This window comes from Coregonus clupeaformis, chromosome 17, assembly GCF_020615455.1.
Source record: "Coregonus clupeaformis isolate EN_2021a chromosome 17, ASM2061545v1, whole genome shotgun sequence".
NCBI classification, from domain to species: Eukaryota; Metazoa; Chordata; class Actinopteri; order Salmoniformes; family Salmonidae; genus Coregonus; species Coregonus clupeaformis.
This window is the reverse complement of record NC_059208.1, coordinates 20603427-20627511: the sequence shown is the minus strand read 5'-3', so window position 1 is coordinate 20627511 and position 24085 is coordinate 20603427. Positions and strand designations below refer to the sequence as shown.

Below are 24085 nucleotides of genomic sequence, written 5' to 3'. Positions count from 1 at the left end.
TGGACCTCTTTCTAGAGCTCCGACTTTCCAACCTGAAAATCACTGACGTCATGATTTGAACTCGTATTTTTCAGAGTTCCCAGTTGTTTTGAACGTGGCAGTAGTGTAAGTGAATGTGTGTGGTTTAGTGTGAGAGTGTCAGTGTAGTTAGTGTGTGTGAGTGAGTGTGTATATAGTGTTTTTTAGATTTCCATGAACAATTTTGTTGCTAAATCGGATCCAATTTTCTCTCCCGTTTTAAATAGCAGTTATGATGAGTTGAGAAAGATAGTTTATAAAAGGTACTTCTGACTGATTTCTATCTCGAGCAAAAGGCAAGAAGCCAACACACTCGTCAAATTCAGAAGGCGGGGCATTTCGCTATTCGGGGACACGCTCTGTACCTTTAGGGAAGACAGTATACTCCTCGCGTCCTCTCTGCGCTCTCCTCGTCTCTTTCTCAAAACCCATTGGATGAGAAAGCCATAAGTCCCGCCCCTCTGATATCCTCCTCCAATGGGTTTTGAGAAGGAGAGAAGGAGCGAGCAGAGAGGACGCGAGGACTATTTCCATATTGAGATATTCTCCTAGTCTCCGGACTCTATCAGTTGAAATTGCGTTGTAATGCTTTGATATTCTGGAATTTGCTTGTGTAGATCATTTTGTTGTTTACGTTGAATATCCAGAGCCTATCGGATCTATAACTATACATGTTGTATTAAATATGTTTCGGGATGGTGTCATTTTGGGAACCATGGACTGTGAGTGGAGAAGCGATTGGGTTTTAAATCTTGTCGGAGACTATTCTTCACTCGGTCTCACCTCTTGTCCGAGAGCGTTGGACTGAGCGGATCAAGCTACAGGCTGGAGCGGGTTTATTATTTTATTTTCTGCATCAAGTCAAGGTTGTTTCACTCGTTCGGGGAATAGTTAACTAAAGCGAAAAGGATTGATTATTTGTATTATATAGCCGAGGTTTTGTATTCAAATAGCCGAGGTTTCTTTCAACTCTTCAGAAGCTGCCCAGCTTGACCGTCAGACTGACCAGCACTCAGTTGTCCAGAAAAATGGAGGCTGTTATTGAGAAAGAATGTAGTGCGCTGGGGGGACTTTTCCAAAGTGTGATAGGCGACATGAAAGTAAGTCAAACCTATCAGTTCTGAAGAATTGTGTTTATAACAGTGTACTTAACCTAGATAGATAGCTATTAGCTACTTATCTAACTCCATATTAACTCATTCAGTAACCTGTTCTGTAGGAATGGCCACTAAGGTTAGCTAGCTAGCTAAGTAAATAACGTTACCTGGCTGTCAGTTTTTTTGACAGTTGCTCCAGATATTGACAAGGCATGCATCATCATGTCATGGCTAGCTGCTTGCTCTTCTGGCCAAACTGCGAGCTATGAAGCTTATTGACTGAAGTGTATTGGGTCAAACAAAAATACTAGAATGGAGTTATACATGGATGAGGCAATGTTTTCTTCAAATGTCAAATGCGGTGTTATGCTATACAATCTATATTTTTCACCTCTGAACCTATTGTTGCTGTGGGTATCTAGGTTATTGTTCAGCAGGGGGTCTCTGCCTTCAAGGCTCTTGAAATATTAATCAGTTGCTGATGCAAAGGAGCTGTGTGTGTTTGTGTGTGTGTGTGTCTCTCTCTTTCTCTCTCCTCTCTCTCTATGGAGGTATAGTGTTGCACAGGGTGACATTCCTAAGGTCACTAATGCTACAAATCAATGTCAGACACATCATCCTTACTTACCTTCTCCTCAGTCTCCCAGATAGCAGCATAGTCGCAGTATCCTTACTTACCTTCTCCTCAGTCTCCCAGATAGCAGCATAGTCTCAGTATCCTTACTCACCTTCTCCTCAGTCTCCCAGATAGCAGCATAGTCTCAGTATCCTTACTTACCTTCTCCTCAGTCTCCCAGATAGCAGCATAGTCTCAGTATCCTTACTCACCTTCTCCTCAGTCTCCCAGATAGCAGCATAGTCGCAGTATCCTTACTTACCTTCTCCTCAGTCTCCCAGATAGCAGCATAGTCTCAGTATCCTTACTCACCTTCTCCTCAGTCTCCCAGATAGCAGCATAGTCTCAGTATCCTTACTTAACTTCTCCTCAGTCTCCCAGATAGCAGCATAGTCTCAGTATCCTTACTCACCTTCTCCTCAGTCTCCCAGATAGCAGCATAGTCTCAGTATCCTTACTTAACTTCTCCTCAGTCTCCCAGATAGCAGCATAGTCACAGTATCCTTACTTACCTTCTCCTCAGTCTCCCAGATAGCAGCATAGTCGCAGTATCCTTACTTACCTTCTCCTCAGTCTCCCAGATGGCAGCATAGTCTCAGTATTACACTACTGGGCCCATTACTGTGTGTTCACAAAACAGACTCGATATCAAGTCTAATAGGTTAGGCCTGACACTTTATAGTCCATCATCACTTTGATTATCAGGTCTCCCTTGGAAAATAGGTATTTTGAACTCAATGGGACTACCTGGTAAAATAAAGGTTAAAAAAACAAACAAGTGTTTGTTTCTGACAGATGTTGTGCTCTGGGAAAACAAGATGTTCTGATGTTCCTGTACAGATGTTGTGCTCTGGGAAAACAAGATGTTCTGATGTTCCTGTACAGATGTTGTGCTCTGGGAAAACAAGATGTTCTGATGTTCCTGTACAGATGTTGTGCTCTGGGAAAACAAGATGTTCTGATGTTCCTGTACTTTGTGTTTGTTTCCACAGAGCAGCTACCCCATCTGGGAAGACTTTATCAGCAAGGCTGGGAAACTACAGTGTCAACTCAGGTGAGTCCTCATTATTATAATAATAATAATAATAATAATAATTATTATTATTATTATTATTATTATTATCACAGGTATACCCTTAACAAGAACACAGCCAGGACCATCTCATTATTATCACAGGTATACCCTTAACAAGAACACAGTCAGGACCATCTCATTATTATCACAGGTATACCCTTAACAAGAACACAGTCAGGACCATCTCATTATTATCACAGGTATACCCTTAACAAGAACACAGCCAGGACCATCTCATTATTATCACAGGTATACCCTTAACAAGAACACAGTCAGGACCATCTCATTATCATCACAGGTATACCCTTAACAAGAACACAGCCAGGACCATCTCATTATTATCACAGGTATTGTCACGGTTCAGACAGACGACCAGAGGACCACAATTGCGTCACACCAGAAAGTTTATTAAACTTAAGGGAAAAGGGAAGTAGGGAGTGAATGAAGGCTCCAGGGGTAACAGGGATCCCGTCCAATGCGCTGGGTCTGTGCCCCCCCCAGTGGCAGCGATGCGTCCTATGAAGCCGGTGGTGGGTGGTCCAGAAGTCCTGGGGGGAGACACAGACACAACAGGGCGGAATGAAACCAGGCAGCAGTACAGTTCAAGGGAAATCCAAAATACGTAGTAGCAAGGCAGAAGGCTGGTCAGAGTTACCGGGATTGAAGAGTAGTCAGGAGTCGTAATGGCAGAAGCAGGTCTGGATCTCCTGAGGCAGAAGAGTATCCAAAAACAGGCAGGTCCGGGGTCACAAAACCAGGGTGAGCCAGAAGCGCGAGCAAACAGGTTCCGGGTGTGAGCTTTGCAGACGATCTGACACCGGAGAGCTGAAAGACAGGGCCTTAAATACTGGGAGAGGTTAGTGGGTAATGCAGCGCAGCTGGCAGAGTAATTAGAGCCGAGCAGAGCAGGGACAGGTGGAGCTAGTTAGGCTGAGTAGAGAGAGGGAGGTGAGCAGAGTGGAAGCAAATTAAGGTGGTAACCCGGTGGAGTGAGAGGGCTCATGACAGAACCCCCCAAGGGACGGCCCCAGAAGTCCCAAGAGCAACACCACGCCGGGCGGGAGGAGGGGGAGCCGGAGGAGGGCTAGAACTCCTCCGAACGGTCCGAGTGAACGTCCTCATCCTCGGAGGAAGCCGGAGGGCCGTGGTCGGGAGATGGGACAGGTCCCGAGACAGGATCAGGCACAGGACAGGAAGCCGAGCGGGCCGGACGGTTAGGGACCCCCTCTGGGGCGGCCCCTACGGATTGCAGGTTGATCAGGATGCCGTTGGTGGAAAGCGGTGATGAGAGTCCTATCCACAATCCGACTAGCTGGCACCCAGGTCCTTTCCTCAGGTCCATAGCCCTCCCAGTCAATGAGGTACTGGAGACCCCTACCCCTCCGTCTGGACCGAAGCAGGCGGCGGACGGTGTAAACCAGACCACCATCGACGAGCCGTGGAGGAGGAGGACCAGGCGCAGCAGGGACCAGCGGACTCTCATGGATGGGCTTAATCTTAGACACATGGAAAGTGGGGTGCACCCTCAGGGAATTAGGCAGTTGGAGCCGGACAGCAGTTGGGCTAATCACTCTTATGATAGGGAATGGGCCAATGAACCGAGGTGCCAGCTTCTGCGACTCCACCCTGAGTGGCAGGTTCTTCGATGACAACCACACCCTTTGACCAACATGGTAGGTGGGAGCAGGAATTCTCCGACGGTTGGCCCCGGTAGTGTAGCTGGCAACGGACCTGAGGAGTGTGGCTCGGGCTTGTGACCAGGTGCGGCGACATCGACGGGCAAAAGCAAGTGCAGATGGGCAAGTAACCTCCTCCTCCTGGCTGGCAAATAGAGGAGGCTGGTATCCATAAACACATTGGAAAGGGGACATACCGATGGCAGAGCAGGTCAGAGAATTGTGTGCGTACTCCACCCATGTCAATTGCTGCGACCAGGAGTGGGGGTTGCGTGAAGTCATGCATCGCAGTGCCTTCTCGAGCTCCTGATTAGCCCGCTCTGACTGCCCATTGGATTGGGGATGGAATCCGGAAGTCAGACTGACTGTGGCTCCCAGCAGGTGACAGAACTCCTTCCAAAAAGCGGAGGAGAATTGTGGACCACGGTCAGAAACAACATCCCTTGGCAGTCCGTGGATCCGGAAGACGTGTTCCAGGACCACCTGGGCGGTCTCCTTGGCGGTTGGGAGCTTGGGGAGGGGAATGAAGTGTGCCATCTTGCTGAAACGGTCAACGATGGTGAGAATGACGGTCATGCCACTTGAAGGGGGCAGCCCCGTGACAAAGTCAAGGGCGATGTGAGACCAGGGACGTCTGGGCACAGGCAGGGGCTGCAGCAATCCGGCTGGGGGCTGGCAGGACGACTTGTGTTGGTTGCAGATGGGGCAGGCTTGGACGAATTCCCGTACATCCTTCCTCAGAGAGGGCCACCAGAACCTCTGGGCGAGCAGGTTGTAAGTGCGGGTGGAGCCAGGGTGACAAGCTAGGCGGGAGTCATGTCCCCACTGAATGACCTGGGACCTCAGGTCTTCGGGGACAAAAAGGCGGTCAGCTGGGCAAGTGCTGGGACCTGGCTGGTTACGGAGAGCCTCCAGCACCTGTTCCTCAACAGCCCAGGTCAGAGCTGCAACGATGCAGGGACTTGGCAGAATCGACACAGGGTCCTTGGAGGGGGTGTCATCCTTCTGGAATTGACGGGAGAGGGCGTCTGGCTTGGTGTTGCGTGATCCAGGCCGGTATGACAGAGTGAAATTAAACCTGGTGAAGAACAGGGCCCAGCGGGACTGCCTGGAGTTCAACCGTTTGGCCGTGCGGATGTACTCCAAGTTCTTATGATCGGTCCAAACGAGAAATGGAATGGTGGACCCCTCCAGCCAGTGACGCCACTCCTCCAAGGCAAGTTTCACAGCCAGCAGCTCACGGTTCCCTATGTCGTAATTGCACTCAGAGGGGGACAACCGACGTGAGAAAAAGGCACAGGGATGGAGCTTCCTATCCTCCGCAGCCCACTGAGAAATCACAGCACCAACTCCCACATCCGAGGCGTCCACCTCCACAATGAATTGCCGGTCCACATCAGGCATCTGGAGGATGGGAGCGGAGGTGAACCTCACCTTGAGGGTACTGAAGGCTTTGTCGGCTGCTGGGGTCCAGGTGAAGGGGTTGCTTGGTGCTGGTTAGAGCAGTGAGAGGGGCAGCAACGGTACTGTAGTTCCGGATAAACTTCCTATAGAAGTTAGCAAACCCCAGAAACTGTTGCAGCTTCTTTCTGTTCTCCGGAACTGGCCATGAAGTGACTGCTGATACTTTGGCAGGATCCATTTGGATACTTCCTTCTGCCACTATGTACCCCAGGAAGGCCACTGTCTTGACGTGAAACTCACATTTCTCTGCCTTGGCGTAGAGGGAATTCTCCAGAAGACGATGAAGGACTTGCTGGACATGGCGGGTGTGTTCAGACAGGTTTCTGGAGTAAATTAAGATGTCATCCAGGTAAACGAAGACAAACTTGTTTAACATGTCCCGCAGTACATCATTCACTAGAGCCTGGAACACAGCAGGAGCATTGGTGAGGCCAAAAGGCATAACCAGATACTCGTAGTGGCCTGTTGGTGTATTGAATGCGGTTTTCCATTCATCTCCCTCCCGGATCCGCACTAGGTGGTAAGCGTTTCTGAGATCCAACTTGGTAAAAACAGTGGCTCCCTGGAGCAACTCAAAAGCAGAGGTGAGCAGAGGCAGAGGGTAACGGTTTTTCACTGTGATGTCGTTGAGTCCCCTGTAGTCGATGCAGGGGCGAAGAGATCCGTCCTTCTTCCCCACAAAGAAGAAGCCAGCACCAGCAGGAGATGAAGATGAACGGATTAATCCTGCGGACAGAGAGCCATTGATGTAGTCCTCCATGGACTTTCTTTCAGGAGCAGACAACGAATAAAGACGACCCCTTGGAGGAGCTGTTCCAGGGAGGAGGTCGATGGCACAGTCGTACGGTCGGTGAGGGGGCAGAGATGTGGCTCTTGCTTTGTTAAACACCTCTCTGAGACCATGGTAGCATTCTGGGACATTGGAGAGGTCAGATCGTACTGTCACGGTTCAGACAGACGACCAGAGGACCACAATTGCGTCACACCAGAAAGTTTATTAAACTTAAGGGAAAAGGGAAGTAGGGAGTGAATGAAGGCTCCAGGGGTAACAGGGATCCCGTCCAATGCGCTGGGTCTGTGCCCCCCCCAGTGGCAGCGATGCGTCCTATGAAGCCGGTGGTGGGTGGTCCAGAAGTCCTGGGGGGGGGGAGACACAGACACAACAGGGCGGAATGAAACCAGGCAGCAGTACAGTTCAAGGGAAATCCAAAATACGTAGTAGCAAGGCAGAAGGCTGGTCAGAGTTACCGGGATTGAAGAGTAGTCAGGAGTCGTAATGGCAGAAGCAGGTCTGGATCTCCTGAGGCAGAAGAGTATCCAAAAAACAGGCAGGTCCGGGGTCACAAAACCAGGGTGAGCCAGAAGCGCGAGCAAACAGGTTCCGGGTGTGAGCTTTGCAGACGATCTGACACCGGAGAGCTGAAAGACAGGGCCTTAAATACTGGGAGAGGTTAGTGGGTAATGCAGCGCAGCTGGCAGAGTAATTAGAGCCGAGCAGAGCAGGGACAGGTGGAGCTAGTTAGGCTGAGTAGAGAGAGGGAGGTGAGCAGAGTGGAAGCAAATTAAGGTGGTAACCCGGTGGAGTGAGAGGGCTCATGACAGGTATACCCTTAACAAGAACACAGTCAGGACCATCTCATTATTATCACAGGTATACCCTTAACAAGAACAAGGTCAGGACCATGCACATTTTAAATTGGTTTTGTATAGTCAGACTTGGCCCAAAAGGGTTAGGCCTAAAGAACATGAGCTGTCCAATAAGTATCATGCTGTAGGATAAAGTCCTAGAAAAAAGAGATGTTTCCAACTGTCCATCATTATTGGCTCCACCCCCCTAATCCCCAACCTCTACCCACCTATCTGAGATCTGTACCGGGTGGAATTGTAGGGCAGCTGTGGTTGAACTACAGTGTAGTTACTAATAGTGTAGGGCAGCTGTGGTTGAACTACAGTGTAGTTACTAATAGTGTAGGGCAGCTGTGGTTGAACTACAGTGTAGTTACTAATAGTGTAGGGCAGCTGTGGTTGAACTACAGTGTAGTTACTAATAGTGTAGGGCAGCTGTGGTTGAACTACATTGTAGTTACTAATAGTGTAGGGCAGCTGTGGTTGAACTACATTGTAGTTACTAATAGTGTAGGGCAGCTGTGGTTGAACTACAGTGTAGTTACTAATAGTGTAGGGCAGCTGTGGTTGAACTACATTGTAGTTACTAATAGTGTAGGGCAGCTGTGGTTGAACTACAGTGTAGTTACTAATAGTGTAGGGCAGCTGTGGTTGAACTACATTGTAGTTACTAATAGTGTAGGGCAGCTGTGGTTGAACTACATTGTAGTTGCTAATAGTGTAGGGCATCTGTGGTTGAACTACAGTGTAGTTACTAATAGTGTAGGGCAGCTGTGGTTGAACAACAGTGTAGATACTAATAGTGTAGGGCAGCTGTGGTTGAACTACAGTGTAGTTACTAATAGTGTAGGGCAGCTGTGGTTGAACTACATTGTAGTTACTAATAGTGTAGGGCAGCTGTGGTTGAACTACATTGTAGTTGCTAATAGTGTAGGGCATCTGTGGTTGAACTACATTGTAGTTGCTAATAGTGTAGGACATCTGTGGTTGAACTACAGTGTAGTTACTAATAGTGTAGGGCAGCTGTGGTTGAACTACAGTGTAGTTACTAATAGTGTAGGGCAGCTGTGGTTGAACTACAGTGTAGTTACTAATAGTGTAGGGCAGCTGTGGTTGAACTACAGTGTAGTTACTAATAGTGTAGGGCAGCTGTGGTTGAACTACATTGTAGTTGCTAATAGTGTAGGGCAGCTGTGGTTGAACTACATTGTAGTTGCTAATAGTGTAGGGTCTAGGCCTAGTTCTACTCCATTGTTCTCTGTGCTGAGTCTGTTAGTCTGAGTGCTGAGGGGTTGCTGAAGGATTGTCCCACCTAGGCCTAAACCCCCTAACCCCCATACCAGCCACTGAAGTGCAGGTCTCTGTGATCTTTGCTGTGTCTGGGTGGAATTGGAGGGAAGCTGTGGCTGTAACAGGATGGATGTCCTCCCGAGTGGCGCAGCGGTCTAAGGCACTGCATCGCAGTGCTTGAGGCATCACTACAGACCCGGGTTCGATCCCAGGCTGTGTCAAAGCCGGCCGTGACGGGGAGACCCATGAGGCGGCGCACAATTGGCGTCGTCCGGGTTAGGGGAGGGTTTGGCCGGCCGGGATTTCCTTGTCCCATTGCGCTCTAGCGACTCCTTGTGGCGGGCTGGGCGCCTGCAAGCCGTCTTCGGTCACCAGCTTGATGGTGTTTCCTCCAACACATTGGTGCGGCTGGCTTCCGGGTTAAGCAAGCAGTGCGGCTTGGCAGGGTCGTGTTTCAGAGGCTCTCGACCATCGCCTCTCCTGAGTCCGTAGGGGAGTTGCAGTGATAGGACAAGACTGTAACTACCAATTGGATATCACAAAAAAGGGGTAAAAGTACAAAAAATAATAACAACAGGATGGATGTCTCTATAAGGAAAATAAGAAACCGTTTAGGGTCTAGTTCTGCTCCATTGTCCTCTCTGAGTCTGTTGGTTTGAGGGCTGCGATGTCCCACTAAAACCCCCACCCAGTCTAGCTACTACCTCTACCCACCTCTGGTGATCTCTGCTGGGTAGAATTGGAGGGCAGGCTGAATGGCAGCATGCATGTCTGACTCTGTAATGATGTTAGGGTAGGGTTAAGTGCTCTGTAATTTAGCTCTCCTCTTCCACACTGCCTTCTAGGAAGTTATCTAATTATAGTTTTTAAGCCATCCGTTGCTTTTTGTGGCAAAATATGGTATTTTCTTCCCACAACTGTTTTTTACAACTTCACCCAACATAATGTTTCAGAAAATGTCGGTCGGTGTGTATTACTATCTAATCACAATATGGCTACGTCCCAAATGACACACTATTCCCTACTTTTGACCAGAGCCCAATGGGTCCTGGTGGAAAGTAAAGGACTAAATAGGGAATAGGGTGTTATTTGGGTTGCAGCCTTACTCTAACATGCCTGTCCTTTCCTAGATAGATCAGAGATCCCACAGTCCATTTCAGACTTTCAGCCCGTTCCTCCCTAGTTTTCATATCCATGTTCAGCTAAACATTGAACTTGGATCAGGCTGGGCTTAAATAGCATATCACTCCGTATTTGGGGTTCAAATGTAATGTGTGTCCCAAATGACACCCTATTCCTTTTATAGTGCACTACCTCTTTTTTTTCTTTAGTCATTTTAGCAGACGCTCTTATCCAGAGCGACTTACAGTTAGTGAGTGCATACATTTTTTTCCCCAAATAATTTTCATACTGGCCCCCGTGGGAATCGAACCCACAACCCTGGCGTTGCAAGCGCCATGCTCTACCAACTGAGCTACACGGGACCTCTAACCAGAGCCGCATAGGGAATAGGGTGCCATTTGGGACTCACCCTTTATTTCTGGTTGGTTATCCAGATGCTAAAAGAAGACTGACAGCACAGCAAGTAGTGAAGAAGACATTACTGTTACTTCTGAGAAAAGAGCCATGGAGAATTGGAGTGTGTCCCAAATGGCACACCCTATTCCCTATATAGTGCACTACTTTTGACAAGACACTCTATAGGGCTCTGGTTAAAAGTAGTGCACAATAAAGGGAATAGGGTGCCATCTGGGACATAGACTTTCGGTGCCATGCAGAGTTTAGGCTACTTGTAGATACTTGAAGTAGGACAAAAATTGAGAGAAGAGGGAAATGTAATGTTTCATTGTCAGGCTGCCTACCGCTGCAGTACCTACCAGGGGAGGGGAGTTATGTAGGACCAGTACCTACCAGGGGAGGGGAGTTATGTAGGACCAGTACCTACCAGGGGAGGGGAGTTATGTAGGACCAGTACCTACCAGGGGAGGGGAGTTAGAGGACCAGTACCTACCAGGGGAGGGGAGTTATGTAGGACCAGTACCTACCAGGGGAGGGGAGTTAGAGGACCAGTACCTACCAGGGGAGGGGAGTTATGTAGGACCAGTACCTACCAGGGGAGGGGAGTTATGTAGGACCAGTACCTACCAGGGGAGGGGAGTTATGTAGGACCAGTACCTACCAGGGGAGGGGAGTTATGTAGGCCCGGTACCTACCAGGGGAGGGGAGTTATGTAGGACCAGTACCTACCAGGGGAGGGGAGTTATGTAGGCCCAGTACCTACCAGGGGAGGGGAGTTATGTAGGCCCGGTACCTACCAGGGGAGGGGAGTTATGTAGGACCAGTACCTACCAGGGGAGGGGAGTTATGTAGGACCAGTACCTACCAGGGGAGGGGAGTTAGAGGACCAGTACCTACCAGGGGAGGGGAGTTATGTAGGACCAGTACCTACCAGGGGAGGGGAGTTAGAGGACCAGTACCTACCAGGGGAGGGGAGTTATGTAGGACCAGTACCTACCAGAGGAGGGGAGTTATGTAGGACCAGTACCTACCAGGGGAGGGGAGTTAGAGGACCAGTACCTACCAGGGGAGGGGAGTTATGTAGGACCAGTACCTACCAGGGGAGGGGAGTTAGAGGACCAGTACCTACCAGGGGAGGGGAGTTAGAGGACCAGTACCTACCAGGGGAGGGGAGTTATGTAGGACCAGTACCTACCAGGGGAGGGGAGTTATGTAGGACCAGTACCTACCAGGGGAGGGGTGTTATGTAGGACCAGTACCTACCAGGGGAGGGGAGTTAGAGGACCAGTACCTACCAGTGGAGGGGAGTTATGTAGGACCAGTACCTACCAGGGGAGGGGAGTTATGTAGGACCAGTACCTACCAGGGGAGGGGAGTTATGTAGGACCAGTACCTACCAGGGGAGGGGAGTTATGTAGGACCAGTACCTACCAGGGGAGGGGAATTATGTAGGACCGGTACCTACCAGGGGAGGAGAGTTATGTAGGACCGGTACCTACCAGGGGAGGGGAATTATGTAGGACCGGTACCTACCAGGGGAGGAGAGTTATGTAGGACCAGTACCTACCAGGGGAGGGGAGCTAGAGGACCGGTACCTACCAGGAGAGGGGAGTTATGTAGGACCAGTACCTACCAGGGGAGGGGAGCTAGAGGACCAGTACCTACCAGGGGAGGGGAGTTATGTAGGACCAGTACCTACCAGGGGAGGGGAGTTATGTAGGACCAGTACCTACCAGGGGAGGGGAGTTATGTAGGACCAGTACCTACCAGGGGAGGGGAGTTATGTAGGACCAGTACCTACCAGGGGAGGGGAGTTATGTAGGACCAGTACCTACCAGAGGAGGGGAGTTATGTAGGACCAGTACCTACCAGGGGAGGGGAGTTATGTAGGACCAGTACCTACCAGGGGGAGGGGAGTTATGTAGGACCAGTACCTACCAGAGGAGGGGAGTTATGTAGGACCAGTACCTACCAGGGGAGGGAGTTATGTAGGACCAGTACCTACCAGGGGGAGGGAGTTAGAGGACCAGTACCTACCAGGGGAGGGGAGTTATGTAGGACCAGTACCTACCAGGGGAGGGGAGTTAGAGGACCAGTACCTACCAGGGGAGGGGAGTTAGAGGACCAGTACCTACCAGGGAAGGGGAGTTATGTAGGCCCGGTACCTACCAGGGGAGGGGAGTTATGTAGGACCAGTACCTACCAGGGGAGGGGAGTTATGTAGGACCAGTACCTACCAGGGGAGGGGAGTTATGTAGGACCAGTACCTACCAGGGGAGGGGAGTTATGTAGGCCCGGTACCTACCAGGGGAGGGGAGTTATGTAGGACCAGTACCTACCAGGGGAGGGGAGTTATGTAGGACCAGTACCTACCAGGGGAGGGGAGTTATGTAGGACCAGTACCTACCAGGGGAGGGGAGTTATGTAGGACCAGTACCTACCAGGGGAGGGGAGTTAGAGGACCAGTACCTACCAGGGGAGGGGAGTTATGTAGGCCCGGTACCTACCAGGGGAGGGGAGTTATGTAGGACCAGTACCTACCAGGGGAGGGGAGTTATGTAGGACCAGTACCTACCAGGGGAGGGGAGTTATGTAGGACCAGTACCTACCAGGGGAGGGGAGTTAGAGGACCAGTACCTACCAGGGGAGGGGAGTTATGTAGGCCCAGGTGATGGAAGTAATTTGTCGACTCAGTCTTTGGTGGAGATTTGTTGCAGGTGTTTTCTGAACAACATAGCTGTGAACACTGAACAATGCACAGTAGTATCCAACAGAGGCAAACACAACCAGAGGTTTCCCCTGTAGTGGATCTCCTCTCCCTTTAAATAGAGTGGAATGTGTGTGTGGAGTGGAGAGTGTGTGTCTGTATGTCTTTCTGTGTGTGCTTGTGCGTGTGTGTGTGTGCGTGGGCGGGCCGGCGGGCGGGTGTGTGTGTGTGTATTTTTCCGCCAGAGACTAGCAACACACCCTTGTGTCTAGTGGTTAGCTCCAGCTCTCTACAGCACAGTCTGTTGTAATATCATTACAGGTTGATAAGGACAGTATTGTTCATTCATTGTCAAACGTATGTTAGTCATTTGACTTCAGACGTATAACTTTTAAGTTGATAAAGAATTCTGTTGTTCTGGGACAGACTGTACGTCCCAAATGGCACCCTATTCCCTATATAGTGCACTACTTTTGACCAGAGCCCATAAGAGTAGTGCACTATATAGGGAATAGGGTGCCATTTGGGACGTACATCCTGTAACAGGACAGTCAATATTGCCACTTCTCCATGGCCTCTGTGTGACCTGTACTGTAGACTATGTTGTCCAACCACACAGATCTAGTGTAGGCCCTGGTCAAAAGAAGTGGACCATGTAGGGGATCGGTTGCCATTTGGTACACAGTTGTACTGAACGTATGTTTTTGACCAAAGAGAGCTGCATAAGTCCTTGGCATGCTAAGATGGCACGCAGAAACAATGTTTAGATCTGCTTCACCTACTGTCAGTCCTATCACCAGCTAAGCCCTGGGCATGCCTTACTGGTCTGACAGACACTTGTGTTTACGTCTCTACGTCACCTGCTGTCACTCTGACTACTGTCATTGTTCTCAGCGTTCCAGAGGTGTGTTCTGTGTTCCGTCTGTAGTGTGTTTGGATAGTCTACGGTTTCTGGTTTTGTTTGTGTCACGTAGCCTGGAGACTGATAGTACTCCCATCCCATGTAGATGAAATCCAAGACCAGTTAACAATGGTTTGTGTGTGTCACATAGAAACTACTGCTGAGATCCAAGACTAGTTAACAGCCCTGCCTACGTCTCACTAACCCTAACCCTGAGATCTTAATCACGTGACGCACCTCAGCAGTCAAAGCACTTGACTCTGATGAGCTACAAAGATTTCAGACGGGTCCTTTCCACACACTGAAAGCCAGACAAGACATTCCAAGCATTTCAACAGCTTAGCCATTCAGACTGATAGTTCTACTATGAAGAAATGCTGTAGGCCGATCTATGCCTGTTATCATGGTCATTAAGGGCCATTAATCGAGATGTTAAAGTGAGACCCGTGGCCAGACAGACACAAAGGAAACACATTCTTATTGTCTTGTTGTGAATGAACGTCAGCTAACAGTATAGGTCTAATAACACTATAATAACTAGCAACCCCTGCCCATTTCCCTTGAAACAACAGTCGATCTCAGATAGAGATAGCTAACTGCTTGAACCAGGTCCAACCATATTTACGTCCTAAATGGCACCCCATTCCCTAAAGTGTACTACTTTTGTATAGTACTGCACCATAGGGAATAGGGTGCCATTTGGGACCCTACCCCATGGCTAATCATGTGCCCGGTCGGTCGGTACATGTGTGTTCAGTTCAGTTAAGGGTAGTTTAAATGAGGGCCAAAGCGTGACCAGCTGGGTTCTGCTTCTGTTTCTGTTTTCAGGGCAACGGTGGTTGCAGCTGCAGCGTTCCTGGATGCCTTTCAGAAAGTGGCTGACCTGGCCACCAGCACACGAGGTAAGACCATGTATCCGTCCAGGGGTGAGGGGATGGGGGGGGTGAGGGGAGAGGGGAAGCTGTGGGGGTATGAGGTGCAGAGGTCTTTGACATAGGCACTCATACAGCCCCATAGACAATGGGAGCAGAATCAGTGGAATTAGGGAGTGTGTTCTACTGTTCTGTTGTCCTGTTGGTCATGCTGAACATCCTGTGATGGAATCATGTGTGAAGTTGAACATCCTGGCTGAGGTGGATTTATTAGTCTATAGTTAGCATACTGCACTACAACATGTGGTAATTATTAGTCTATAGTTAGCATACTGCACTACAACATGTGGTAATTATTAGTCTATAGTTAGCATACTGCACTACAACATGTGGTAATTATTAGTCTATAGTTAGCATACTGCACTACAACATGTGGTAATTATTAGTCTATAGTTAGCATACTGCACTACAACATGTGGTAATTATTAGTCTATAGTTAGCATACTGCACTACAACATGTGGTAATTATAAGTCTATAGTTAGCATACTGCACTACAACATGTGGTAATTATTAGTCTATAGTTAGCATACTGCACTACAACATGTGGTAATTATTAGTCTATAGATAGCATACTGCACTACAACATGTGGTAATTATTAGTCTATAGTTAGCATACTGCACTACAACATGTGGTAATTATTAGTCTATAGTTAGCATACTGCACTACAACATGTGGTAATTATTAGTCTATAGATAGCATACTGCACTACAACATGTGGTAATTATAAGTCTATAGTTAGCATACTGCACTACAACATGTGGTAATTATTAGTCTATAGTTAGCATACTGCACTACAACATGTGGTAATTATAAGTCTATAGTTAGCATACTGCACTACAACATGTGGTAATTATAAGTCTATAGTTAGCATACTGCACTACAACATGTGGTAATTATTAGTCTATAAATAGCATACTGCACTACAACATGTGGTAATTATAAGTCTATAGTTAGCATACTGCACTACAACATGTGGTAATTATTAGTCTATAGTTAGCATACTGCACTACAACATGTGGTAATTATAAGTCTATAGTTAGCATACTGCACTACAACATGTGGTAATTATAAGTCTATAGTTAGCATACTGCACTACAACATGTGGTAATTATAAGTCTATAGTTAGCATACTGCACTACAACATGTGGTAATTATTAGTCTATAGTTAGCATACTGCACTACAACATGTGGTAATTATAAGTCTATAGTTTGCATACTGCACTACAACATGTGGTAATTATTAGTCTATAGTTAGCATACTGCACTACAACATGTGGTAATTATAAGTCTATAGTTAGCATACTGCACTACAACATGTGGTAATTATTAGTCTATAGTTAGCATACTGCACTACAACATGTGGTAATTATAAGTCTATAGTTAGCATACTGCACTACAACATGTGGTAATTATAAGTCTATAGTTAGCATACTGCACTACAACATGTGGTAATTATAAGTCTATAGTTAGCATACTGCACTACAACATGTGGTAATTATTAGTCTATAGTTAGCATACTGCACTACAACATGTGGTAATTATAAGTCTATAGTTTGCATACTGCACTACAACATGTGGTAATTATTAGTCTATAGTTAGCATACTGCACTACAACATGTGGTAATTATAAGTCTATAGTTAGCATACTGCACTACAACATGTGGTAATTATTAGTCTATAGTTAGCATACTGCACTACAACATGTGGTAATTATAAGTCTATAGTTAGCATACTGCACTACAACATGTGGTAATTATTAGTCTTTAGTTAGCATACTGCACTACAACATGTGGTAATTATTAGTCTATAGTTAGCATACTGCACTACAACATGTGATAATTATTAGTCTATAGTTAGCATACTGCACTACAACATGTGGTAATTATTAGTCTATAGTTAGCATACTGCACTACAACATGTGGTAATTATAAGTCTATAGTTAGCATACTGCACTACAACATGTGGTAATTATTAGTCTATAGTTAGCATACTGCACTACAACATGTGGTAATTATTAGTCTATAGTTAGCATACTGCACTACAACATGTGATAATTATTAGTCTATAGTTAGAATACTGCACTACAACATGTGGTAATTATTAGTCTATAGTTAGCATACTGCACTACAACATGTGGTAATTATTAGTCTATACTTAGCATACTGCACTACAACATGTGGTAATTATAAGTCTATAGTTAGCATACTGCACTACAACATGTGATAATTATTAGTCTATAGTTAGCATACTGCACTACAACATGTGGTAATTATTAGTCTATAGTTAGCATACTGCACTACAACATGTGGTAATTATTAGTCTATAGTTAGCATACTGCACTACAACATGTGGTAATTATTAGTCTATAGTTAGCATACTGCACTACAACATGTGGTAATTATTAGTCTATAGTTAGCATACTGCACTACAACATGTGGTAATTATCGTCTTGTTCCCATTCCCTACTGGTTCAGGGGTCATTCTGTTTTAAAGCCCTGGGTGTCCCACCAGTTTAGCCAAAAGCCCAAGCACCTGAGCTCACTGGCTGACAGGGGAAGGGGCATAACCTCATAACCCCTGATCTTCAGAGGGCTTTTGCCTTTGTTTATAGGGGGCGGGGGTAGTTGGCTATGGAATGTTTCAGGTCCTCAGAGTAGAGATTATAGAAAGACTAGTGTTAGCCTATCAGCAGCCTACCACACAGTGATTATTGGCTCCTTGAAGTACTATGGCTAATGCTTTCTTGGGCAGCCTGCTTGAATTATTTGGACCATGTCTGTCTGCTGGTGCAGTGGAGGCCATGTTGGTTGAGGGCGAGCAGGGGAGGGGAAGATGAAGGGGTCAGGTGGTTAATCCTGTGGGTTGTAAATCCCTCAGGCTGCTGTTTGAAGCCGTGACACCGCCCTCACTCTGCCCACACGGCCCTCTCCACCCTGCCTACCACTGATCAAACACACACACACACACCACATCTGGCATCAGTAGGCTACACTTACTAATACAGTGAACTAGTGATGGGGGGAAAAAATTGATACAGCTAAATATCGGGATATAAATGTTTATGATATATTGTATTTTATCATTTTGACAATATCGCAATATTATTTTTGCTCTAGTTGGCTGGACCTGCACCAAAACTCCAGTATTTTTCCTTCATAGCTTGTTCTCCATCTTCTTTTTAAATAGGGAGCCAGTTTGTTTTCAGCACTTTTATTTCCATGACTGATCAAAACTCGTTTTCTCATGGCTCTCTCTTGTCCCTCTGCAGCAGACATATGGTGAGCAATATGTTTGGAACATCTAATCGCAATAAAATCACAGTATTGAATCGCAATACATATAGAATCGTGAGGATCGTAATACATATCGTATCGGCACCTGAGTATCGTGATAATATCGTATCGTGAGGTCCCTGGCAATTCCCAGCCCAATTTTGTGTGTGTGTGTGTGTGTGTGTGTGTGTGTGTGCTTGTGCGTGTGTATAAGTATGTGTAAGTGTGTATAAAGAGCTGCTGGCTGTATAAAGAGCTGCTGGCTATATAAAGAGCTGCTGGCTGTAGAAATAGCTGCTGGCTGTATAAAGAGCTGCTGGCTGTAGAAAGAGCTGCTGGCTATATGAAAGAGCTGCTGGCTGTATAAAGAGCTGCTGGCTGTAGAAAGAGCTGCTGGCTGTAGAAAGAGCTGCTGGCTATATGAAAGAGCTGCTGGCTGTATAAAGAGCTGCTGGCTGTATAAAGAGCTACTGGCTGTAGAAAGAGCTGCTGGCTGTATAAAGAGCTGCTGGCTATATAAAGAGCTGCTGGCTGTATAAAGAGATGTTGGCTGTATAAAGAGCTGCTGGCTGTAGAAAGAGCTGCTGGCTGTAGAAAGAGCTGCTGGCTGTAGAAAGAGCTGCTGGCTGTATAAAGAGCTGCTGGCTGTATAAAGATCTGCTGGCTGTATAAAGAGCTGCTGGCTGTAGAAAGAGCTGCTGGCTATATAAAGAGCTGCTGGCTGTATAAAGAGATGTTGGCTGTATAAAGAGCTGCTGGCTGTAGAAAGAGCTGCTGGCTGTAGAAAGAGCTGCTGGCTGTATAAAGAGCTGCTGGCTATATAAAGAGCTGCTGGCTGTATAAAGAGCTGCTGGCTGTATAAAGAGCTGCTGGCTGTAGAAAGAGCTGCTGGCTGTAGAAAGAGCTGCTGGCTATATAAAGAGCTGCTGGCTGTATAAAGAGCTGCTGGCTGTAGAAAGAGCTGCTGGCTGTAGAAAGAGCTGCTGGCTGTATAAAGAGCTGCTGGCTATAGAAAGAGCTGCTGGCTGTATAAAGAGCTGCTTTCTGTAGAGAGAGCTGCTGGCTGTATAAAGAGCTGCTGGCTGTATAAAGAGCTGCTGGCTGTATAAAGAGCTGATGGCTATAGAAAGAGCTGCTGGCTGTATAAAGAGCTGCTGGCTGTAGAAAGAGCTGCTGGCTATATAAAGAGCTGCTGGCTGTATAAAGAGCTGCTGGCTGTATAAAGAGCTGCCGACTGTAGAGAGAGTTTCTGGCTGTAGAAAAGCCATTCTCATCCCGGCAGGCTGACACTTCCAGCTGTACACAGGGCTATTAATAGAAGCTCAGAGACACACACATTCATCAGGGACTGCAGGAGCAGACACACACACACACACACACACACATACACACGTCTTGTCCTGTAGCCACTCTGACTGGTTTAAGGACAGAAGCAGTACTGGTGATGACTGATGATGCAGGAGTAGAGTACCGCAGTTAGAGAGGAAACCGGGTGCTCATTCTTCAGGCTTGGTGTAGTAGGAGCTGTCACCATGGCAACTAGCAGTAAAATAAAGCAAGAGGCTCACAGTAATGTGTTTGGGAAGGTAAGCCCCTCCAGGTCTAAGTAGTAGGACATAGACTGTGTGTATAACCCAATGTTATTCATCCATCCCCCCCACCCACCCATAAACCTGAGGGCCAGTGATAAACCAGCACTGTATAAAAAAAATAAATCACATTCTAATACCTCTGCAGTTCATAAAGCTGGACTCTTCTGAAATCATATTATAACATATAAGATGGTTTAGGTGTGTGTGTGTGTGTGTGTGTGTTAGAAAGGTAATTGACAGACATAGGCTTATACCGTGGGGCATCACAGACCTTTCCAATAGGGCCTAGGTGTGTGGCTACTAACCTACCATTGGCTGGCCCCTCAGGCCTTCAGTTCTAGCCTACCATTGGCTGGCCCCTCAGGCCTTCAGTTCTAGCCTACCATTGGCTGACCCCTCAGGCCTTCAGTTCTAGCCTACCATTGGCTGGCCCCTCAGGCCTGTAGTTCTAGCCTACCATTGGCTGGCCCCTCAGGCCTTCAGTTCTAGCCTACCATTGGCTGGCCCCTCAGGCCTTCAGTTCTAGCCTACCATTGGCTGGCCCCTCAGGCCTTCAGTTCTAGCCTACCATTGGCTGGCCCCTCTGGCCTTCAGTTCTAGCCTACCATTGGCTGGCCCCTCAGGCCTTCAGTTCTAGCCTACCATTGGCTGGCCCCTCTGGCCTTCAGTTCTAGCCTACCATTGGCTGGCCCCTCTGGCCTTCAGTTCTAGCCTACCATTGGCTGGCCCCTCTGGCCTTCAGTTCTAGCCTACCATTGGCTGGCCCCTCTGGCCTTCAGTTCTAGCCTACCATTGGCTGGCCCCTCTGGCCTTCAGTTCTAGCCTACCATTGGCTGGCCCCTCTGGCCTTCAGTTCTAGCCTACCATTGGCTGGCCCCTCTGGCCTTCAGTTCTAGCCTACCATTGGCTGGCCCCTCAGGCCTTCAGTTCTAGCATACCATTGGCTGGCCCCTCTGGCCTTCAGTTCTAGCCTACCATTGGCTGGCCCCTCAGGCCTTCAGTTCTAGCCTACCATTGGCTGGCCCCTCTGGCCTTCAGTTCTAGCCTACCATTGGCTGGCCCCTCTGGCCTTCAGTTCTAGCCTACCATTGGCTGGCCCCTCTGGCCTTCAGTTCTAGCCTACCATTGGCTGGCCCCTCAGGCCTTCAGTTCTAGCCTACCATTGGCTGGCCCCTCAGGCCTTCAGTTCTAGCCTACCATTGGCTGGCCCCTCAGGCCTTCAGTTCTAGCCTACCATTGGCTGGCCCCTCTGGCCTTCAGTTCTAGCCTACCATTGGCTGGCCCCTCTGGCCTTCAGTTTACTACCTTCATTTGTGTTCATTGAGTGTAGCCTACCTAACTACACTACAATAATATAAACATAACAATATACTAAATCTGAGAATGCAGTGAGTGCCCCAGTGTTATTATAACCTGTATGCACGTGCTTTACACCCATCAACTGCTTTTATAGCATTGTTTTGCCTCTCAGAATTTGGCACGAATAAAGAAGTCAACAAAGTATTTTTATGATCTTATAATTTCATCTATTTCCTCCCAGACTTGGACGGGTGACAGACGATTGCAGTAGAGATACAGTCCCCTTGTTGTAGGCTTGCAGTACGGTATTGTAAGTCACTGTATGTTAGTCCTATATGATGTTTATTCAGATTTTATAAGATAGTTTATTGAGACAGGAATGTGACCTCATAACTCATATAAAAATAGTGTTCATATGAAATGAGTGGTTGAGGGTGTTCAGGTAAGATATAGTGTATGTAGGCCTACATCTGTTGTCATCTTATTTGGAGAGGTTTCAACTAAGGGAAAAAAGACATTGTAACTACCAATAGCGGATTGTTGCCTACATGTTTATTTCCCCAAGAACATAAAGTCGATACAGCCTCCTGAAGTAATAGGAAGGTCAATTAAACAATCCTCACAAAGAAGAACCGTTTCCATTCAAGTATTATTGTGTTTAATCTGCCAAGGTTTATTGTAGTCACGTTTCATGGACAGGTAGTACATAGACATGGAATCACTGGTCATGTTTACATACTGTTTTACTCATTTCATATGTATATACTGTACTCTACTGTATTTTAGTCAATGCCACTCCGACGTTGCTCGTCCTAATATTTATATATTTCTTAATTCCATTATTTGACTTTTAGATTTGTGTGTATTGTTGTGAGTTGTTAGATACTACTACACTGTTGGAGCTAGGAACACAAGCATTTCGCTACACCCGCAATAATATCTGATAAATATGTGTATGTGATCAGTCAGAGGGTTTTACTGAAGACAGGTGATGTTCAGTTCAGTTCTGTTCTGTCCAGTTCTGTTCAGTTCTGCTCTGTTCAGTTCTGTTCAGTTCTGCTCTGTTCAGTTCTGTTCAGTTCTGCTCTGTTCAGTTCTGTTCAGTTCTGTTCTGTCCAGTTCTGTTCAGTTCTGCTCTGTTCAGTTCTGTTCAGGCTTACGCTTTGGAGCACAATAGAAGTACAAAGGGGTTGTTTACGTAGTCTGAGAAAAGGCAATCAAGTGTAGTTTTATTTTTCTCTTGACCAACTCCTCTTTAAAGGGAGTTTTTCTCTCTCTTTAACACTGCAGGGGTTTGTGTTGTTTCCTAAAGCAATATTGTAGGTTTTACTCCGACCTTTAAGACTGCTGATGTTTTCCAAACCCACACTGTTTCCGCAGCTTCATAGCATGAGCAAAGATTAGGCACATATTGTCAACAGAAGGTTGAAACCCTGTCACATGGTAGAAGAGGTGTACTGTCTAGTTGAAACCCTGTCATATGGTAGAAGAGGTGTACTGTCTAGTTGAAACCCTGTCACATGGTTGAAGAGGTGGACTGTCTAGTTGAAACTCTGTCACATGGTTGAAGAGGTGGACTGTCTAGTTGAAACCCTGTCACATGGTTGAAGAGGTGGACTGTCTAGTTGAAACCCTGTCACATGGTTGAAGAGGTGGACTGTCTAGTTGAAACCCTGTCACATGGTTGAAGAGGTGGACTGTCTAGTTGAAACCCTGTCACATGGTTGAAGAGGTGGACTGTCTAGTTGAAACCCTGTCACATGGTTGAAGAGGTGTACTGTCTAGTTGAAACCCTGTCACATGGTAGAAGAGGTGGACTGTCTAGTTGAAACCCTGTCACATGGTTGAAGAGGTATACTGTCTAGTTAAAACCCTGTCACATGGTAGAAGAGGTGGACTGTCTAGTTGAAACCCTGTCACATGGTAGAAGAGGGGTACTGTCTAGTTGAAACCCTTTCACATGGTAGAAGAGGTACTGTATGTTGAGTGATGTAATATGAGGGCTCTGCGATGGCAGGAGTGGATCTCTTCTGTTTGCTTTGGCCATGTTAACTGGTGTGTGTCAGTGCTAGAGATTTTACAAACGTCTTTTCATTTTAGAATCCTCTGCTATTTTTGTTTCTTCACTTTCATCCACTCACTCACCACCTTGAGATCCATCCAAAGCTTTCACTCTCTCTCTTTTATTTTCTCCAAATCCATCAGCCTTTCAACTCTCCCACTCTACCTTAGTTAGAAGAGTTCTGGGCTGTTTCCCTTGAATGAGATGGTTTACCATCAGTTTGTTAAATGTTAAATCGGATGTTCACAGATGGGATTAAAGGATGACACACTTGTTAACACTTACGTTATGTAAATCCAAGAGTGGCCTACGTTTTACAGGGAAGAGATTTGAAAAGATACCTTTGTGTAAGATGCGTTACTTTTTGGCTTTTTTCTAATACTTTTAAACATTATTTAACTTCAGTTGCTTTTGCCTAATACAATTGCGGTATATAGCGGTATTTGATTTTCTTAAATAGTTTTATTATCCATAAAGTACTACACTGAACTCTATCCCCTTTAGTATCCATAAAGTACTACACTGAACTCTATCCCCTTTAGTATCCATAAAGTACTACACTGAACTCTATCCCCTTTAGTATCCATAAAGTACTCCACTGAACTCTATCCCCTTTCCCAGAGAGAAAACAAACATAAGCCACCAGGCACGTGATATGGACGGAGCAGAGAGCACATCTCCTGGAGATCATGGAGAGAAGCATGCTGGAAAATAATCCCTCCTCTGGGTAGGGTTCTGAGAGGCTGACCCCTTCTCTTGGTAGGGTTCTGAGAGGCTGATACCTCCTCTTGTTAGGCCTACTGCTGCTAGGTAGCTCTCTCTCTGCTCTCCCCCTCCCCTCTGTCTGTCCTTGATTGCAGGAGTGAAGTCTGGTGTGCGGGAGTCAGGGTTCCAGCTGCAGCTCATTCACCATAATCACCTCAGCCTTTAAGACCCGG

At 46.9% G+C, this 24085-nt stretch overlaps 1 protein-coding gene across 7 annotated transcripts in view; it reads left to right on the top strand.

Annotated features, from left to right (window-relative positions):
- The first annotated feature begins 572 nt into the window (after nucleotides 1-572).
- LOC121586062 (protein MTSS 1) overlaps nucleotides 573-24085 on the top strand; it is a 122626-nt gene continuing 99113 nt past the window's right edge. For all 7 annotated transcript variants that reach the window (XM_041902513.2, XM_041902516.2, XM_041902509.2 and 4 more), the window contains exons 1-3: nucleotides 573-1118; nucleotides 2724-2785; nucleotides 14817-14890. In XM_041902513.2, the coding sequence (XP_041758447.1) occupies nucleotides 1047-1118; nucleotides 2724-2785; nucleotides 14817-14890 (208 nt within the window). In that variant the 5' untranslated portion in view covers nucleotides 573-1046. The remainder of the gene's footprint in view (nucleotides 1119-2723; nucleotides 2786-14816; nucleotides 14891-24085) is intronic.